At 39.0% G+C, this 16138-nt stretch overlaps 1 protein-coding gene across 1 annotated transcript; it reads left to right on the top strand.

Moving 5' to 3' along the window:
• The first annotated feature begins 370 nt into the window (after positions 1 to 370).
• Positions 371 to 1910, top strand: LOC123789966 (centromere protein V-like protein 3). The gene has a single exon (XM_045793912.2). The coding sequence runs from the start codon at positions 371 to 373 to the stop codon at positions 1154 to 1156; it is 786 nt and encodes a 261-aa protein (XP_045649868.1). The 3' UTR covers positions 1157 to 1910.
• The last annotated feature ends 14228 nt before the right edge of the window (positions 1911 to 16138 follow it).

Raw genomic sequence — 16138 nt, 5'->3', positions numbered from 1 at the left:
CTCCTACTGTGTGTATGCATCTTTCTCTGTGTTCCAGAGGCTTCTGTTCTTATCTCTGTCAGAGCAAGCACCACACTGTTTTATTATATTTCTGTATAACTGACCTTAAGAAATTGTAAGTGCTTTGGAAAGCTTAATGCATTTCTACAGCCTCACAATCCAGTACAGTACCTGGTGCCCAGCAGGTGTTCAGACTATAATTGCCTTATGATTGCAATTCAGGCCAGTAAAGGCTGTTTTGATAGGGTCAAAGAAATGGTCTCTACATCACATTCAACAAGTGGCCAATCAGGCTGACGCAATGAGGCTGCTCGGTAACTTACTAGGAAACCAGGGGCGGTGGGCACGCGCTTGGAAGGCTGCAGGCGCCATGGGCAGAGTGAGGAACGGCGCCAACACCCAGCCTCGGGGACGAAAGCGGCCCGGGGATCCCGCCGCCGCCTGCGCAGCCGTCGCGGTCATGGGCGCGCGGCGCCCACCTTTCCAAGTCCGCATGGGGAGCCAAGCTGCGGGAAGGAAGCCGGCGGCGGCCAGGCGCGATCAGGCAAGGTTGCGGCGGAAGCGCTGGTGGCGGCGCGCCCGGGAGGCAGGCTCCAAAGGCCCGCTGCGATCCCCGAAGCCGCGGGCGCCCGCCGTGTCCCCAGGCGAAATGGACCTGGGCGCGCAGCGGGAGCGCTGGGAGACGTTCAGGAAGCGACGGGGCCTCAGCTGCGAGGGTGCCGCCAAGTTCCTGCTGGACACCTTCGAGTACCCAGGCCTGGTATATCACACGGGAGGCTGCCACTGCGGCGCGGTCCGCTTCGCCGTCTGGGCCCCCGCAGATCTGCGCGTGGTGGATTGCAGCTGCAGGCTGTGCAGGAAGAAGCAGCACCGACACTTCCTCGTCCCGGCCTCGCGCTTCACTCTCCTGCTGGGCGCCGAGAGCATCGTCACCTATCGATCCCACACGCACCCCGCGCTGCACAGCTTCTGCAGCAGGTGCGGGGTGCAGAGTTTCCACGCCTCTGTCTCTGACCCCGGCGTGTATGGCGTCGCCCCGCACTGCCTGGACGCCGGCACCGTGCGCAGTGTGGTCATCGAGGAGGTCGACGGTGGCGACTGGGGGGAGGAGGCCGTGGAGGAGCCCAAGGCCATCCAGAGTGCATCCCCCGAGTGAGCCCTTGCCTCTCCTCCCGAAGAGGAGTGGCGACTGGGGCCGCAACACGCCTGAAACATGCCCAGGTCCCCCCTCGAGGGAGCCCCTTCAGTGCTTGTGAAGGGATTACTGTATGAAAGAGGTCGGCTTCTGGACTGGTGAACCCGTGATGTCTCTCCAACCTCCCACCCCTTCCCTTTCAGTGTTTTGCAACGGACTTGGACTTGCTTATGATCAAAAAAACTGAGCACACATTTGTCTGTCAATGGCTGTAATTTTCCAATCCAATAAGCAAGTAGTGTGGCTACTTTTGCAAGTCGCCTTGTATAACGCTCACCTGTATTCTTTATTCTTTGTATAGTTCTCATAGATGATTTTCAGATCATTCATATGTACTGTACCGTTACGGTGCTGTTGTGAACAAGATTGTTTTTAATGGTCGCATCTGGTATGCAGGACCACTCACTATATCCAAACACTTTTGTGAACCTTTATTAGGACGTTTTCTATTGATTATCTGTGTGCGTTTGTGTTTTAGGTAAGCACTCACGTTTACGCTACTGAGAGATAGTGCTTTGATTTCAGCCACATTGTTTATTTAGTGTGTTTTTATGTAATATGTTTAAGGCTCATTAGTGTGACATACCTCACCACACTTGTGTTTTCAAATGATGTTGCCATGTTGCTTGGTTTTGTTTTAGAAACTCCCTGTGGGTAGGGTGATGGGGAGACAGAAGAATGAGCAAGATGTCTGTGCACTGTATGTACGCCCTCTTTGATGTATTGAAATTCCTATCTTGAACATGTGTTAAGTATTGAGAAATTAATAAACACTTTTAAAATGAGATTGTATAGTTTGATTTATATTTGCAGCAGGGCTTACCTCCGGAAGTGCTGGCTGTTGAAGGTATTTGGTCTTATTATTTGAAAGATGGTGGTTATCTCTGGTTTTTAGGGTGACAAAAAATTCTCCAGATCCCCTACATTTTTGAGAAGGAAAATAATAGAATGTTTACAGATTAAGCCTCCTGGGCAGACTATGTTTGATTCCAGGCATTGCTACCTACTATGTATATAATTTACATGGGGTTGCTTGAAGTCTGCATTCCTGAACTTTAATCTGTAAATAATGTTAACAACTAACAGATATATTGTTTTCAGAGTTAGCATAGTACTTTGTGCTTACTAATTATCAGTGAATACTTGTTTTCTCTTTTCCATTGATTTGAAATCTCAAAATCTCCTCCTATCAATTCATCCCATAATGTAGCAGCATCTCCAGGTAGCTGAGATTTAGCCATCTCCTGCTGGCTTAATGTTTAAGATCAGAAGACAGTATGATACTAGGGGAAAGTAATTAGTATAGCAGTATGTAAAATCACAAATCCAGAAAGAAATCAGCAGCAGGTAATTGTTTCCATAAAGAACATATGGAGGGCAACAGTTGAGGTACTCAGAAAAACTGAAAGGAAATAAGGTTTTTCTCTAAGAGTGAGACAGAAAATCAAAGCAGAGTTATGCAAATTTTCTTTAAGGAGTAGGGCTGATATATACAGTATAATTGCATGTATAAAACAATTAAAAAAACAGGTGATGGGAAACTATATTGTTTAGGGGCATATGTACGGTGGAGAAAAACAAAGAAATTCAGGGAAATAATTTAAGCAAGCATCAGATTACACCTTAACTCTACAGAGGAGGAATGGCTTTGTGATTTAAGTGGGAATCGGGTCATGTGTTCCTGTTACTTTGGGTATATAACACACTGCCCCAGACTTAGTCCATAAAATAACAACCATTTTTTATATGTATGGAATTTCAGAGTAAGGAATTCTGAAAGAGCACAGTGGATATGACTTGTTTCATATGATGTCTGTGGCCTCAGTGGGGGGAAAAAAACCTGAATGGCTGAGGGCTGGAACCATTTGAAGTTTCATTTACTTGCATGACTGGCACAGGTATTGAGAAGTCTGGAAGACTAGGACTGGCAAGCAAAGTGTCTAGACGTTACCTTGCTATGTAAATTGCCTTCCTCACAGCATGACAGGCCTCACAGTAGTCAGGCTTCACACTTCATGACTCAGGTTCCAAACAAGAGTGTTTCTGTAAGCAAAGCGGTAGTGGTATCACTTTTTATGACCGAGACTCAGAAGTCATGTCACATTACTTCTGTCATACTCTATGAATTACAAGTGAGTCACAAGCCCTTCCAGATTCAAGTAGGGTGGATGAGACTTCATTTCTTAAGGGGGAGGGTGGCAACTTTTATAAGAGCATGAGAAATGGGAGATATTGCTGTGGCCATTGTTGGAAAATATAGTCCTTTTTTTCATGTTTCAAGTTTTTATTGAAATTCTAGTTAGTTAACATATAGTGTAATATTGGTTTCAGGAGTAGAATTCAGTGATTCATCACTTACATACAACACCCAGTGCTTGTCACAACAAGTGCCCTCCTTAATACCCATCACCCATTTAGCCCATCCCCGACCCATCTTCCTCCATCAACCCTCAGTTTGTTCTCTATAGTTAAGAATCTCTTATGGTTTGCCTCCCTCTCTTTTTTTTTCCTTCCCCTATGTTCATCTGTTTTGTTTCTAAAATTCCACATATGAGTGAAATCATATGATGTTTGTCTTTCTCTGACTGACTTAATGTACTTAATACACTCTACCTCCAACCACATCGTTGCAAGTGGTAAAATTTTATTCTTTTTGATGGCTGAGTAATATTCCATTGTGTGTGTGTGTGTGTGTGTGTGTGTGTGTGTGTATACACACCACATCTTCTTTATCCATTCATCAGTCAATGGACGTTTGGGCTCTTTCTAGAATTTGGCTATTGTTGATAATGCTGCAATAAACATCTGGGTGCATCTGCACCTTCAAATCTGTATTTGTGTATCCTTTGGAGAAAATACAGTCTTACAGTGGGCTTTTAGCTAGCTGTTCATACTTCATTCAGATGTTTACTCTATAATTATTTAATAGTTCACATATAGTTTATGTACAATTAGTATATGATTTAATTCACAATATAAAATAGGATGATTCTGACTCCTATCTTGGAGCAAGCTCAAGACCAGACTAATGCATTACTGGAGAGAATATGACAGCCAGGAGGAGGCTGGTTGTTTAGTCCTTGAGCAAAATTTGGAGATGTCCATCCAAGCACAGTCCAAGGCAGAAGTCCAGAGGCTCGTAACCATTTCTGATCCCACTGGAAAAGTTTAACCTATCACTACTTGGACATATTAGACTGACTTGGTACATACATATTAGACTGACTTGGCACAATGTAACTGAATGTCCCTTCCTCTGTCCTTTCTGGTTTTTTTTTTTTAAGATTTTATTTATTTATTTGACAGAGATAGAGACAGCCAGCAAGAGAGGGAACACAAGCAGGGGGAGTGGGAGAGAAAGAAGCAGGCTCCTAGCAGAGGAGCCTGATGTGGGGCTCGATCCCATAACGCCGGGATCATGCTCTGAGCCGAAGGCAGGCGCTTAAACGCTGTGCCACCCAGGCGCCCCTGGTTTTTTTTTAAAGATCTTATTTACTTATATGACAGAGAGAGAGAGAGAGTGCATGCACAAGCAGGGGGGATGGCAGGCACCCTGATGAGCAAGGAGCCCAATGTGGGGCTTGATCCCAGGACCCTGAGATCATGACCTGAGCTGAAGGCAGACGCTTAACTGACTGAGCCACCCAGGTGTCCCATCCTCTGTCCTTTCTAAGCATTCATTCTACAGATATTTACGGAGTGTTTACGATGTGCTAAACAGAATATTAGAGGGACTTAAGGCTATGGGGGAGAAAGCAGAAATGGATAAAGATGATCAAGTGCCAATGCTTAAGGTAGATATAAAATAGACTTTTCTAACTTAGAAGATCCATTTATCTTTTTCCACAAAGAAAAGTATTTATAGGATATACACAAAAGGAAATGAGAAGGGAATCAAAGTGTGTCACACACACAAAAAATCAATTAAACATGACGGCAGTAAGGGTGGAAATCAGAGACCACAAAAGCTATGACATACAGAAACAGTGAACAAAATGACAATTCTAAGTCCCCTATCAGGAATTTTAAAAATGTTAATGGATTAAATGTGTCAATCAAAAGATATAGACTGGAAGAACGTATTAAAAAACTATTCAACTATATGCTGTGTATAAGAGATTCACTTTAGATCTAAGGACATGCACAGATAGAAAATGAACTGAGTAAGGGACGCCTGGGTGGCTCAGTTGTTTAAGTGTCTGCCTTCGGCTCAGGTCATGATCCCAGGGTCCTGGGACCGAGTCCTGCATCAGGCTCCTTGCTCACCAGGGAGCCTGCTTCTCCTTCTGTCTGCCTCTCTTTCTCTTTCCATCTCTCTCTCTGTGACAGATAAATAAAATCTTTTTAAAAAAAGAAAATGAAATTATTGAATAAAGAGATTCCGTGCAAATAGTAAATAAGAAAGAGCAGGAGTGGCTATATTAATATCAGAGAAAATAAACTTTATGTCAAAACCTGTCACAAGAAAAAGAAGGAAATTATGTAATGACAAAAGGGTTAATACGCACATAGGAAATATAACAATTTAAATATATATGTATCAAAGATCAGAGCTATTAATATATGATGCAAATATTGATGGAATTGAAGAAAGACATGGCAGCTTTATAATAATAGTAGATTTCAATACCCCAATTTCAATGATGGATAGCACAACCAAACAAAATATCAGTAAGAAAACGGAAGGCTTGTATAACACTATAGACCGACTGGACCTAACAGCCATATACAGAACACTCCACCACCAACAGCAGAGTATACATTATTATCAAGTACACATGGAACATTCTCCAGGATTGATTATATGTTGGGCTACAAACAAGTCTTAATAAATTTTAAAAGATTGAACTCATACAAAATATCTCTTCCAATCACAATGGAATGAAACTAGAAATCAATAGCAGAAGGGAAACAGGAACATTCACAGATACGTGGAAATTAAATAATACACATTTAAACAAAAATGAGTCAAATAAGAAATCACAGGAAAATTAGAAAATACCTTGAAACAAATGAAAACAAAAACACAACATACAAAAACACAGGTCGAAGCAAAAACAGTGCCAAGAGGGACGTTTGTAGTTATAAATGCATACATTGAAAAAAGAAGAAAGCTCTCAAATCAACAATCTAACTGATGGCTTCCCAGTGGAATTCTAACAAACATTTAAAGAAGAGTTGATACCTATTCTTTTCAAACTATTCCAAAAAATAAAAAAGAAAGGAAAACTTCCAAATTCCTTTTATGAGGTCAGGATTTCCTTGATACCAAAATCAGACAAAGCCTCCAGTAAAAAAGAGAACTACAAGCCAATATCCCTGATGAACATGGATGCAAAAATCCTCAATAAAATACTAGCAAACTGAATCCAACAATACATTAAAAAAATCATTCAACATGATCAAGTGGGATTTATTCCTCAGTTGCAAGTGTGTTTTAATATTCACAAATGAATCAGTGTGATACAGCACATTAATAAAAGAAAAGATAAGAACCATATGATCATTTCAATAGACGCAGAAAAAGCATTTGACAAAGTACAACATCTGTTCATGATAAAAACCCTCAACAAAATAGGTTTAGAGGGAACATACCTCAACATCATAAAGGTCATGCATGAAAAACTCACAGCTAATATTGAGTAAGGGACAGGCAGGGCTAGGTAGAGAGAGATAGGTAGGGGGCTATGTGACTAGGCTCACACAAGGGCTACATATTCAGGCTCATAGAAATCCCCAAAGCTGTAGTGATCAAAACATCATGGTACTGGCACAAAAATAGACAGATCAATGGAACAGAATAAAAAACACAGAAAGGAACCTACAACTATAGGGTCAATTAATCTTGGACAAAGTAGGAAAGAATACCCAATGTAAAAAAAAGAGTCTTTTCAACAAAAGTTTTTTGGTGAAACTGGACAGCACCACGCAAAAAAAATGACACTACACCACTTTCTTACACCACACACAAAAATAAATTCAAAATGGATTAAAGAACTAAATGTGAGACCTGAAGCCATAAAAGTCCTACAGGAGAATACAGGCAGTAACCTCTTTGATATCAGCCAAAGCAACTTTTTAGATATATCTCTTGAGGCAAGGGAAACAAAAGCAAAATTAAACTATAGGGACTTCATCAAAATAAAAAAACTTCTGCACAGTGAAGGAAACAGTCAACAAAACTAAAAGGCGACCTGTGGAATGGGGTAGATATCTGCAAATGACATATCTGATAAAGGGTTAGTATCCAAAATATATAACATACTTATAAAACTGAACACCCAAAAAACAAATAATCTAGTTAAAAATGGGGAGAAACAGTGAATAGACATTTATCCAAAGAAGACATACAGATGGCCAACAGACACATGAAAAGATGCCCAACATCATTCATCATCGGGGAAATACAAATTAAAACTGCAATGAGATACCACCTCACACCTCTCAGAATGGCTAAAATTAACAACATAGGAAAAAACAGGTGTTGGCAAGGATGTGGAAAAAGGGGAGCCCTCTTACACTGTGGGTGGGAATGCAAGCTAGTGCAGTCACTCTGGGAACCAGTATGGAGCTTCCTCCTACAGTTAAAAATAGAGCTACCCTACCACCCAGCAATTGCACTACTAGGTATTTACCCAAAAGATACAAAAATACCGATTTGAAGGGTCACATATACCCTGATGTTTATAGCGGCATTGCCAACAATAGCCAAATTATGGAAATAGCCCAAATGTCCATCAACTGATGAATTGATAAAGAACATGTGGTATACATGTGTATATAATGGAATATTATTCGGCCATCAAAAACGAAATCTTCCCATTTACAATGAAGTGGTGGAGCTAGAGTGTATTACGCTAAGCAAAATAAGTCAGAGAAAGGCAAATACCATATGATTTCACTCATATGTGGAATCTAAGAAACAAAACAGACAAACATATGAGAAATAAAAAAAAAAAGAGAGGGAGGCAAACCATGAAGGAAATTCTTAACTATAGAGAACAGACTGAGGCATGCTGGAGAGGAGGTGCATGGGGGCAATGGCTAATTGGGTGATGGGTATTAAAGAGGGCACTTGTGATGAGCACTGGGTGTTACATGTAAGTGATGAATCACTAAGTTCTACTCCTGAAACTAATATTATGCTCTATGTTAACCAAGTAGAATTTAATAAAAACTTGAAACATTACAAAAATTTAAAAATAGAAATAGCGTATGATCCAATAATTCCACTACTGGGTATTTCACCAAAGTATACAAAAACATTAATTCAAAAATTATATGCACCCCTATGTTTATTTCAGCATTAGTTACAATAGCCAAGATAGGAAGCAACCGAAGTGTCCATCAATAGACAAATGGATAAGGAAAACAGGAGTTTTGAGGCCTTGTCCTAGACAAATTCTGAGTCCTGGTTATAAACTGGAACCCTGTCAGAATGAAGCCCTGTAACCCAGACCTACTCCTCACTCTTTCCCTAAGAAGGCATACATGGGAACCCGAACAGACCTGCTGCCATTCAACAGAAACGTTAATGCTGTTTTTTTGGGTACGCCATCATCAATATGGAGAAGCAGCAAGCCAAAACCCCTGGGGGACGGGGAGAGGGAGTAAGATTGTCATCTAATCATGTCTTTTTTGTCCTCTCATCTAAGGCATAAAAACGGCTTCTTTCTTAGGTGGTCTATAAAAATTAGCTGTAAATTATTAGCCCTAACAATTCATTTTGTAGTAGTGGGCAACAGCGGTGAGATTGCGCCCTCCAGTGAACTTTGTAGGAACAGCCACAGCTCTGTGTAAGTAATGGATCTTTTGCAGGCCCTAAAACGCGCAGAAGAGAATTTCTGAAAGCAGCATCAGAAGTCAGGGGCAGCTGATTCTTGTCTTCAGATGGTACAGGAAGGAATTCCTTGGCATTTGGTTGATTTCTAAGTTATGATACTTTCATCAATAGTAACAGTTTCAGGCATCACATCTGGACACAACATAGTCTTAACCAAAAAAAAAAAAAAGGGTTGTTTACACTGGGGGATATTGTTTTGGAGATTGTGGTAACATTTTCCATAAACTTGGTCCCAGATTCAGATTACACTTACCATTTCTTAATTTTGAATGTGATCTTGATTCATCCAGGATAATAAATCTCATCCTCCGTTATTTTCCACTCCAGGAAAAAGTAAATTCTTTTGCTATACATTTTCATCCATGTTTTAACCTGACCTAGAGGAGTAGGACAAGGGATGTTGATGAATTTCTCCTATATATCCTAGTACTCCCATCCTAACTACCTGATTTCACCTCTCAGATGTGTGGACCTCAGGTGTGGACCTTGAACTGCTGTGCAGTGGGGATTTGGGGTTTCATGGTTGAGCAAGGTAGAAATGGACCTGCTTTTAGGGAATTCAGTCACCTGCAGACAACAAATAAAGAATCTTCAACTTTGTACAGTGTGATAGGCAAAATTCTCCTTCATTCTGGAACAGTGGGCTGTTTAGGGGGTATAGTCTCCTCAAGTGACCTGTATGTTCAGATGTGAAGGATGAGTATGAGTTAGGCCAGTGGGAAGTAGGTACAGTTTTCAAAGCAGAAGAACAGCATGCTTGAGGTCCTGGGGACAAGGAAGCATGGAATATTCAAGGAACAGACTTTATCCCTGGCCCCAGTAGCAGTTCAGAGAAAATATTGGTTTATCCAGCTCATTCTCCTTCAAAACTATGAGAGTTTAATCTGATTAATGTGAATAAGTTAAAACATGTGGGCATAGGTCCAGGCCATCTGGGTTTAAATTCCAGCTCCGCCTTTTACTAGCAGTGTGAAGTTTCCAAGTTGGAACAGAGAGTTCAAGCATTAACATTATGTTAAACTATCTCTAGAGTGTATGTGTGGTGGGGGTTGTACACATATGTTCCCATCCAGGCAGCCTATGATGCAAGATTGGACACAAATTTTTGGAATTTTTTATGTTGAGGTAATTTCAAATTTATAGAAATCCTGTAAAAATAGTAAAGGAATCCCCATTTACCCTCTATCCCTTTGTTCAAATTTCTCAGTTGTTAACACTTCACCACTTTCACTTTATCATTCTCTCTCTCTCTCTCACACACAGACATCTATTTTTTTCTGAATCATAAATTGCAGATTTCATGTCCTTTTATGCCTAAATATTTATCACCATTCTTAAGAAAAACATAATTAACAAAGCAAGGACATTCACATTGATGAAAATATTACCTAATCTATAGATTCTACATAAACACCACCAATTTTCCCAATATTTTTTATATATTTTTTTCATGATCAAAGATCCATTTCAAGATAATGCATGGTACTTAAATGTCATGTCACTTTAGACTTCTTCACTCTGGACTAGTTTCTTAAGCTTTCCTTGTCTTCTACACCTTAACATTTTTCAAAACTCTGAGCTAATTATTTTGTAGAATGCTACTCATGTTGGAATTGTCTGACTGTTTTCTCATGATTCAGTTGAGGTTTGGCATATTTGACAGAAACATCATAAAAATGAGAGCATGTCTTTTTCATTACATGATAAAGGCAGGCATGTGATATGGGCTTGTCTTAATACTGATTCTGCCACCTGATCACTTGGTTAAAATGATGTCCACCAAGTTACTCCAACGTAAATTTACTATTTTCCATTGTAATTATTAATTAGTCTGTGAGGAGATATTTTGAGAATATGTAAATAACCCATTGATCATAAAACTTTCATGGAGTAATTTTAGTGCTCCTTTTCATTTATTTATTTATAGCACAGATTCATGGATTCTTATTTTATTCAATTAGTTACAATTCATTGCTATCATTGTTTACTCTTTTTTGTTTCTGGATTCTCTCTGTATTTTATTTTATTTTTCCAGCTTTATTGAGATATAATTGACACATAACATTGTGTAAATTTAAGGTGAGCAATGTGATGGTTGGACTCACACATATATTACAAAATGATTACCATGATAAGGTTAGTTATCATATCCATCTTAACACATAATTACATTTTTATGTGTGGTGAGAACATTTAAGGTCTACTCTCTTTGCAACTTTTAAGTATATAATACAATATTGTTAACTATGGTCACCACACTGAATATTACAACCTCAGACTTATTCATCTGATAACTGAAAGTTTGTACCCTTTGACAAACATGTCCCCATTTCCCCCACCCCAAGCCCCTGGCAACTACCACTGTGCTCTCTGTTTCTATAAATATGTGTTTGTTTGTTTTTTGGATTCCACATATAAGTGAGATTGTATAGTATTTGTCTTTATCTGCCTGACTTATTTCACTTATACTGCCCTCAAGGTCCGTACATATTGTTGCTAATGGCAGGATTTCTTCTTTTTTATAGTTGAGTAATAACCACACACACACACACACACACACACACACACACACACACAAGCATTTTCATGTCTTGGCAATTTTGAGTAATGCCGTAATGAACATGAGGATGCAGTTATCTCTTCGAGATAGTGATTTCATTTCCTCTAGATATATACCAAGAAGTGGGATTGCTGGATCATATGTTAGCTGTGTTTCTAATTTCTTGAGGAAACACCATACTGTTTTCCATGGTGATTATACCAATTTACATTCCCATCACCAGTGCACAAGCGTTCCCCTGTCTTCACATCCTTGTCAACACTTGTTATCTCTTGTGTTTTAGATACTAGCCATTCTGACAAGAGTGAGATGATCTCTCATTGTGGTTTTGATTTGCATTTCCCTGATGATTAGTGATGTTTAACATTTTTTATGTACTTGTTTGACATTTCTATGTCATCTTTGGAAACATGTCTATTCAGTTCCTCTGCCCATTTTAAAATTTGATTATTTGTTTTTGTTTTTTGCTATTGAGTTCTATGAGTTCTTTATATGTTTTGATTATTAACCCATTATCTGATATATAGCTTGCAAAAATTTTCTCCCATTCTGTAGGTCGACTTTTAATTTTGTTGATGGTTTCTTTTGATGTGCAAAAGCTTTTTAGTATGATGTAGTCCCACTTGTTTATTTTTTGCTTTTGTTGCATTGGTGCCAAGACCAACATCAAAGAGCTATTTTCCTATGTTGTCTTTCAGGTATTTTAAATCTTTAATTAATTTAAAGTAAATTTTTCTGAGTGGTGTAAGATAGGGGTCCAATTTCATCCCTTTGCATGTGAATATCCAGTTTTCCTAACATCATTTATTGAAAAGACTATCTTTTCCCCATTGTATATTCTTGGCTCCCTTCTCAAATACTAGTTGACCATATATGCATGGGTTTATTTCTGGGGTCTTAATTTTATTCCATTGGTCTGAACGTGTCTGTTTTTATGCCATTACCATACTGTTTTGATTACTATAGCTTTGCAGTATAGTTTGAAATTAGGAAATGTGATGCTTCTGGCTTTGTTCTTTCTCAAAATTGCTTTGGCTATTCAGTTTTTTAGGGTTCCCTATGAATTTTAGGATTGTTTTTCCTATTTCTGTGTAAAATTCCATTGGAATTTTTATAGAGATTGCATTGAATCTATAGATGGCTTTGGGTAGTATGGACATTTTAACAATATTAATTTGTATGATCCACAAATATGGGATCTTTCCATTTATTTGTGTATTCCTCAGTATTTTTTATCAATGCCATATTTTTCAGTGTAGAGATCTTTCACTTCCTTGGTTAGATTTATTCCTAAGTATTTTATTCATTTTGATGCTATTGTAAATGGGATTGTTTTCTTTATTTTTCTTTCAGATATTTTGTTGTCAGTGTATAGATATGCACCTGAGTTTTGTATGTTGATTTTTTAAAGATTTTATTTATTTGTCAGAGAGAGAGAGCACAAGCAGGGGGAATGGCATTCCGCTGAGCAAGGAGCCCAATGGGGGACTCGATCCCAGGACTCTGGGATCATGACCTAAGCCGAAGCAGGTGCTCAACTGACTGAGCCACCCAGGTATCCCTGTATGTTGATTTTATATCCTGCAACTTTACTGAATTCATTTATTTGTTGTAACAGTTTTTTTCATGGAGTATTTAGGATTTTCTGTATATAAGGTTATGTTACCTGCAAACAGAGACAATTTAACATCTTCCTTTCTGATTTGGATGTCTTTCATTTCTTTTTCTTGCCTAAATGCTCTGGCTAGGGCTTCCAGTGCTATGTTGAATAAAAGTGATGAGAGTGGTCACCCTTCTCTTATTCCTGACTTTAGAGGAAAAGCTTTTAGTTTTTCACCATTGACTATGATGTTAGCTGTGAGGTTGTCATATATGGCCTTCATTACATTGAGGTATATTCTTTCTATACTCAGTTTGTTAACAACTTTTATCTGAAAGGATGTTGAATTTTGTCAAATATTTTTTCTACATCCGTTGAGAGAATCATATGATTTTTATATTTAATTTAATAATGTGGTGTATCACAAATTTTTGACTTATATATGTTGAACCATCCCTCTGTTCCAGAGATAAATCCCAATTGACCATGGTGTATGATCCTTTAATATGCTGTTGAATTAGATTTGCTAGAATTACGTTGAGAATTTTTGCCTCTATATTCATCAGTGATACTGGATCGTGGTTTTCTTTCTTTCTTTCTTTCTTTCTTTCTTTCTTTCTTTCTTTCTTTCTTTTTGTAGGGTTCATATCTGGCTTTGGTATGAGGGCAATGCTGGCCTTGTAAAATGAATTTGGGAGTGTTCTATCTTTAATTTCTCAGAAAAGTTTGAGTAAGACTGGCATTAATTCTTCTTTAAATGTTTGGTTGAATTCACCAGTGAAAGCCTCTGGTTCTAGGCTTTTCTTTGTTGGAAAAGAGTAGATTTTTGCTTCAATCTCCTTAGCCATTATTGAACTGTTGAAGTTTTTTATTTCTTCATGATTTATGCTTGGTACATTGTAGTTTCATAGGAATTTACCCATAGCTTCTTAATTATCCAATTTGTTGGTGTATAATTGTTCATAGTAGCCCCTTACCATCCTTTGTATTTCTTTGATTCCAATTTCCATTATAATTTTGTTTATTTGAATCCTCTCTTTTTTGGGTTAGTCTAGCTAAGAGTTTGTCAATTTTTTTTTCAAAAAGCCAACTCTTGTTTTTTTTTTTATTCTCTTGTCTTTCTAGTCTTTACTTCATTTATTTCTGCTTGAATCTTTTTTCCCTTTTTCTGCTAACTTTGGGCTTAGTCTGTTCTTTTTCTAATTCTTTGAGGTATAAAGTTAGTTTATTTGAGATCTTTCCTTTTTCTTATGTAGGCATTTGTTGCTATAAACTTCCCTCTTAGAACTGCTTTTGCTGAGCATGTTTGGGAGGAGTTTGAGAAGATGGCAGAGTAGGAGGACCCTGAGCTCACCCCATCCCGTGTTTATAACTAGATACCATCTACATCCAAGTCAATAAACCAGAGACTGAAGAATACTTGCAAAACAAACTCCACAACTAAATACAGAGAAGCAGCTGCATCTGAAAAGTTAGGAAGGTCAGGAAGGTGGAGGGAAGCTGTCCCCAGGAGGGTGGGAGCTGTGTGCAAGAAGAGGTAGAGAAACAGGCAATCACACCAGGGAGCTTATACAAGGAAGACTAACCCCCATAACATTTGGTTTTAAAAACCAGAGGGGTTGAATTCAGTGAATTTATAAAACCACTGATATTTGGAGCCTGCAGTTTTAAAAGCCAGCGGATTCAGCACTGGGTGAGCGGGGAGGGCAAGTGGTACCTGGGTCACCGCCCTTAGAAAAACAGTAGCCCAAAGGAGAGGCAACATAAAAAAAAAAAAAAAACGACAACGAAAAAAAAAAAAAAACCAAACCAAACGAACAAACAACAACAACAAAAAAAAAACCCCAGCAGTTTACACAATGCATGGGGGCAAATGGGAGACAGATCTGTTAATATGGTTTTTGGAACATGCTGAGGGACTTCTTTGAAAACAAGGGAACTGGCAGGTGGTATTTTTCCTCCCCAGGCCCCCAGCATTAACAAAGAGCCACCTGCAGGACTTGGGGCTGCACACTTTTAGCCTTAGCCCAAGGCTGAGGACATTTTGTTAAAGCTGAGCACACATCACACCCACCTGCCAGGTTGCTAAAGGAAATTTTAACTTTTAATGTTTGTGTGCACTGCTCCTGGACTCCCTGGGAAGCTCTACTTTTACCAAGGTCAGAATGACTCCACCAAACTTCACAGCATGGGCTCTATTTCTGCTACCAGCACAAATTGTACATCTGCTTCATTACCAAACAACCTAAAAGAAACATTTCAAACTAAAGAGTAAAAATCTACTTAAATTCCATTCCCATAATCCCAAGCCTGCAACCTGGCAATTACTAAAGAATAAAATAAAGCTTTTAACATTCTTTTACTTTTTTTGTTATATTCTTTTTTACATAATTTTTATTTTGTTATATTAGTCACCATACAGTACATCCCCAGTTTTTTTTATAATGATTTTTTATTATATTATATTAGTCACCATACAGTACATCCCCGGTTTTCGATGCAAGGCTCGATGATTCATTAGTTGTGTATAACACCCAGTGCACCATGCAATATGTGCCCTCCTTACTACCCATCACCGGCCTATCCCATTCCCCCACCCCCCTCCCCTCTGTAGCCCTCAGTTTGTTTCTCATAGTCCATAGTCTCTCATGTTTCATTCCCCCTTCTGATTACCCCCCTTTCTTTATCCCTTTCTTCCCCTACTGATCATTCTAGTTCTTATGTTCCATAGATGAGAGAAATCATATGATAGTTGTCTTCCTCTGCTTGACCTATTTCACTTAGCATTATCTCCTCCAGTGCCATCCATGTTGTAGCAAATGTTGAGAACTCGTTCTTTCTGATAGCTGAGTAATATTCCATTGTATATATGGACCACAACTTCTTCATCCAGTCATCTGTTGAAGGGCATCTCGGCTCCTTCCACGATTTAGCTATTGT

Source organism: Ursus americanus, chromosome X (assembly GCF_024610735.1).
Source record: "Ursus americanus isolate L20-20 chromosome X, mUrsAme1.1.p, whole genome shotgun sequence".
NCBI classification, from domain to species: Eukaryota; Metazoa; Chordata; class Mammalia; order Carnivora; family Ursidae; genus Ursus; species Ursus americanus.
Note: the sequence above shows the minus strand (reverse complement) of the source record. Positions and strands in the feature narration are given on the sequence as shown.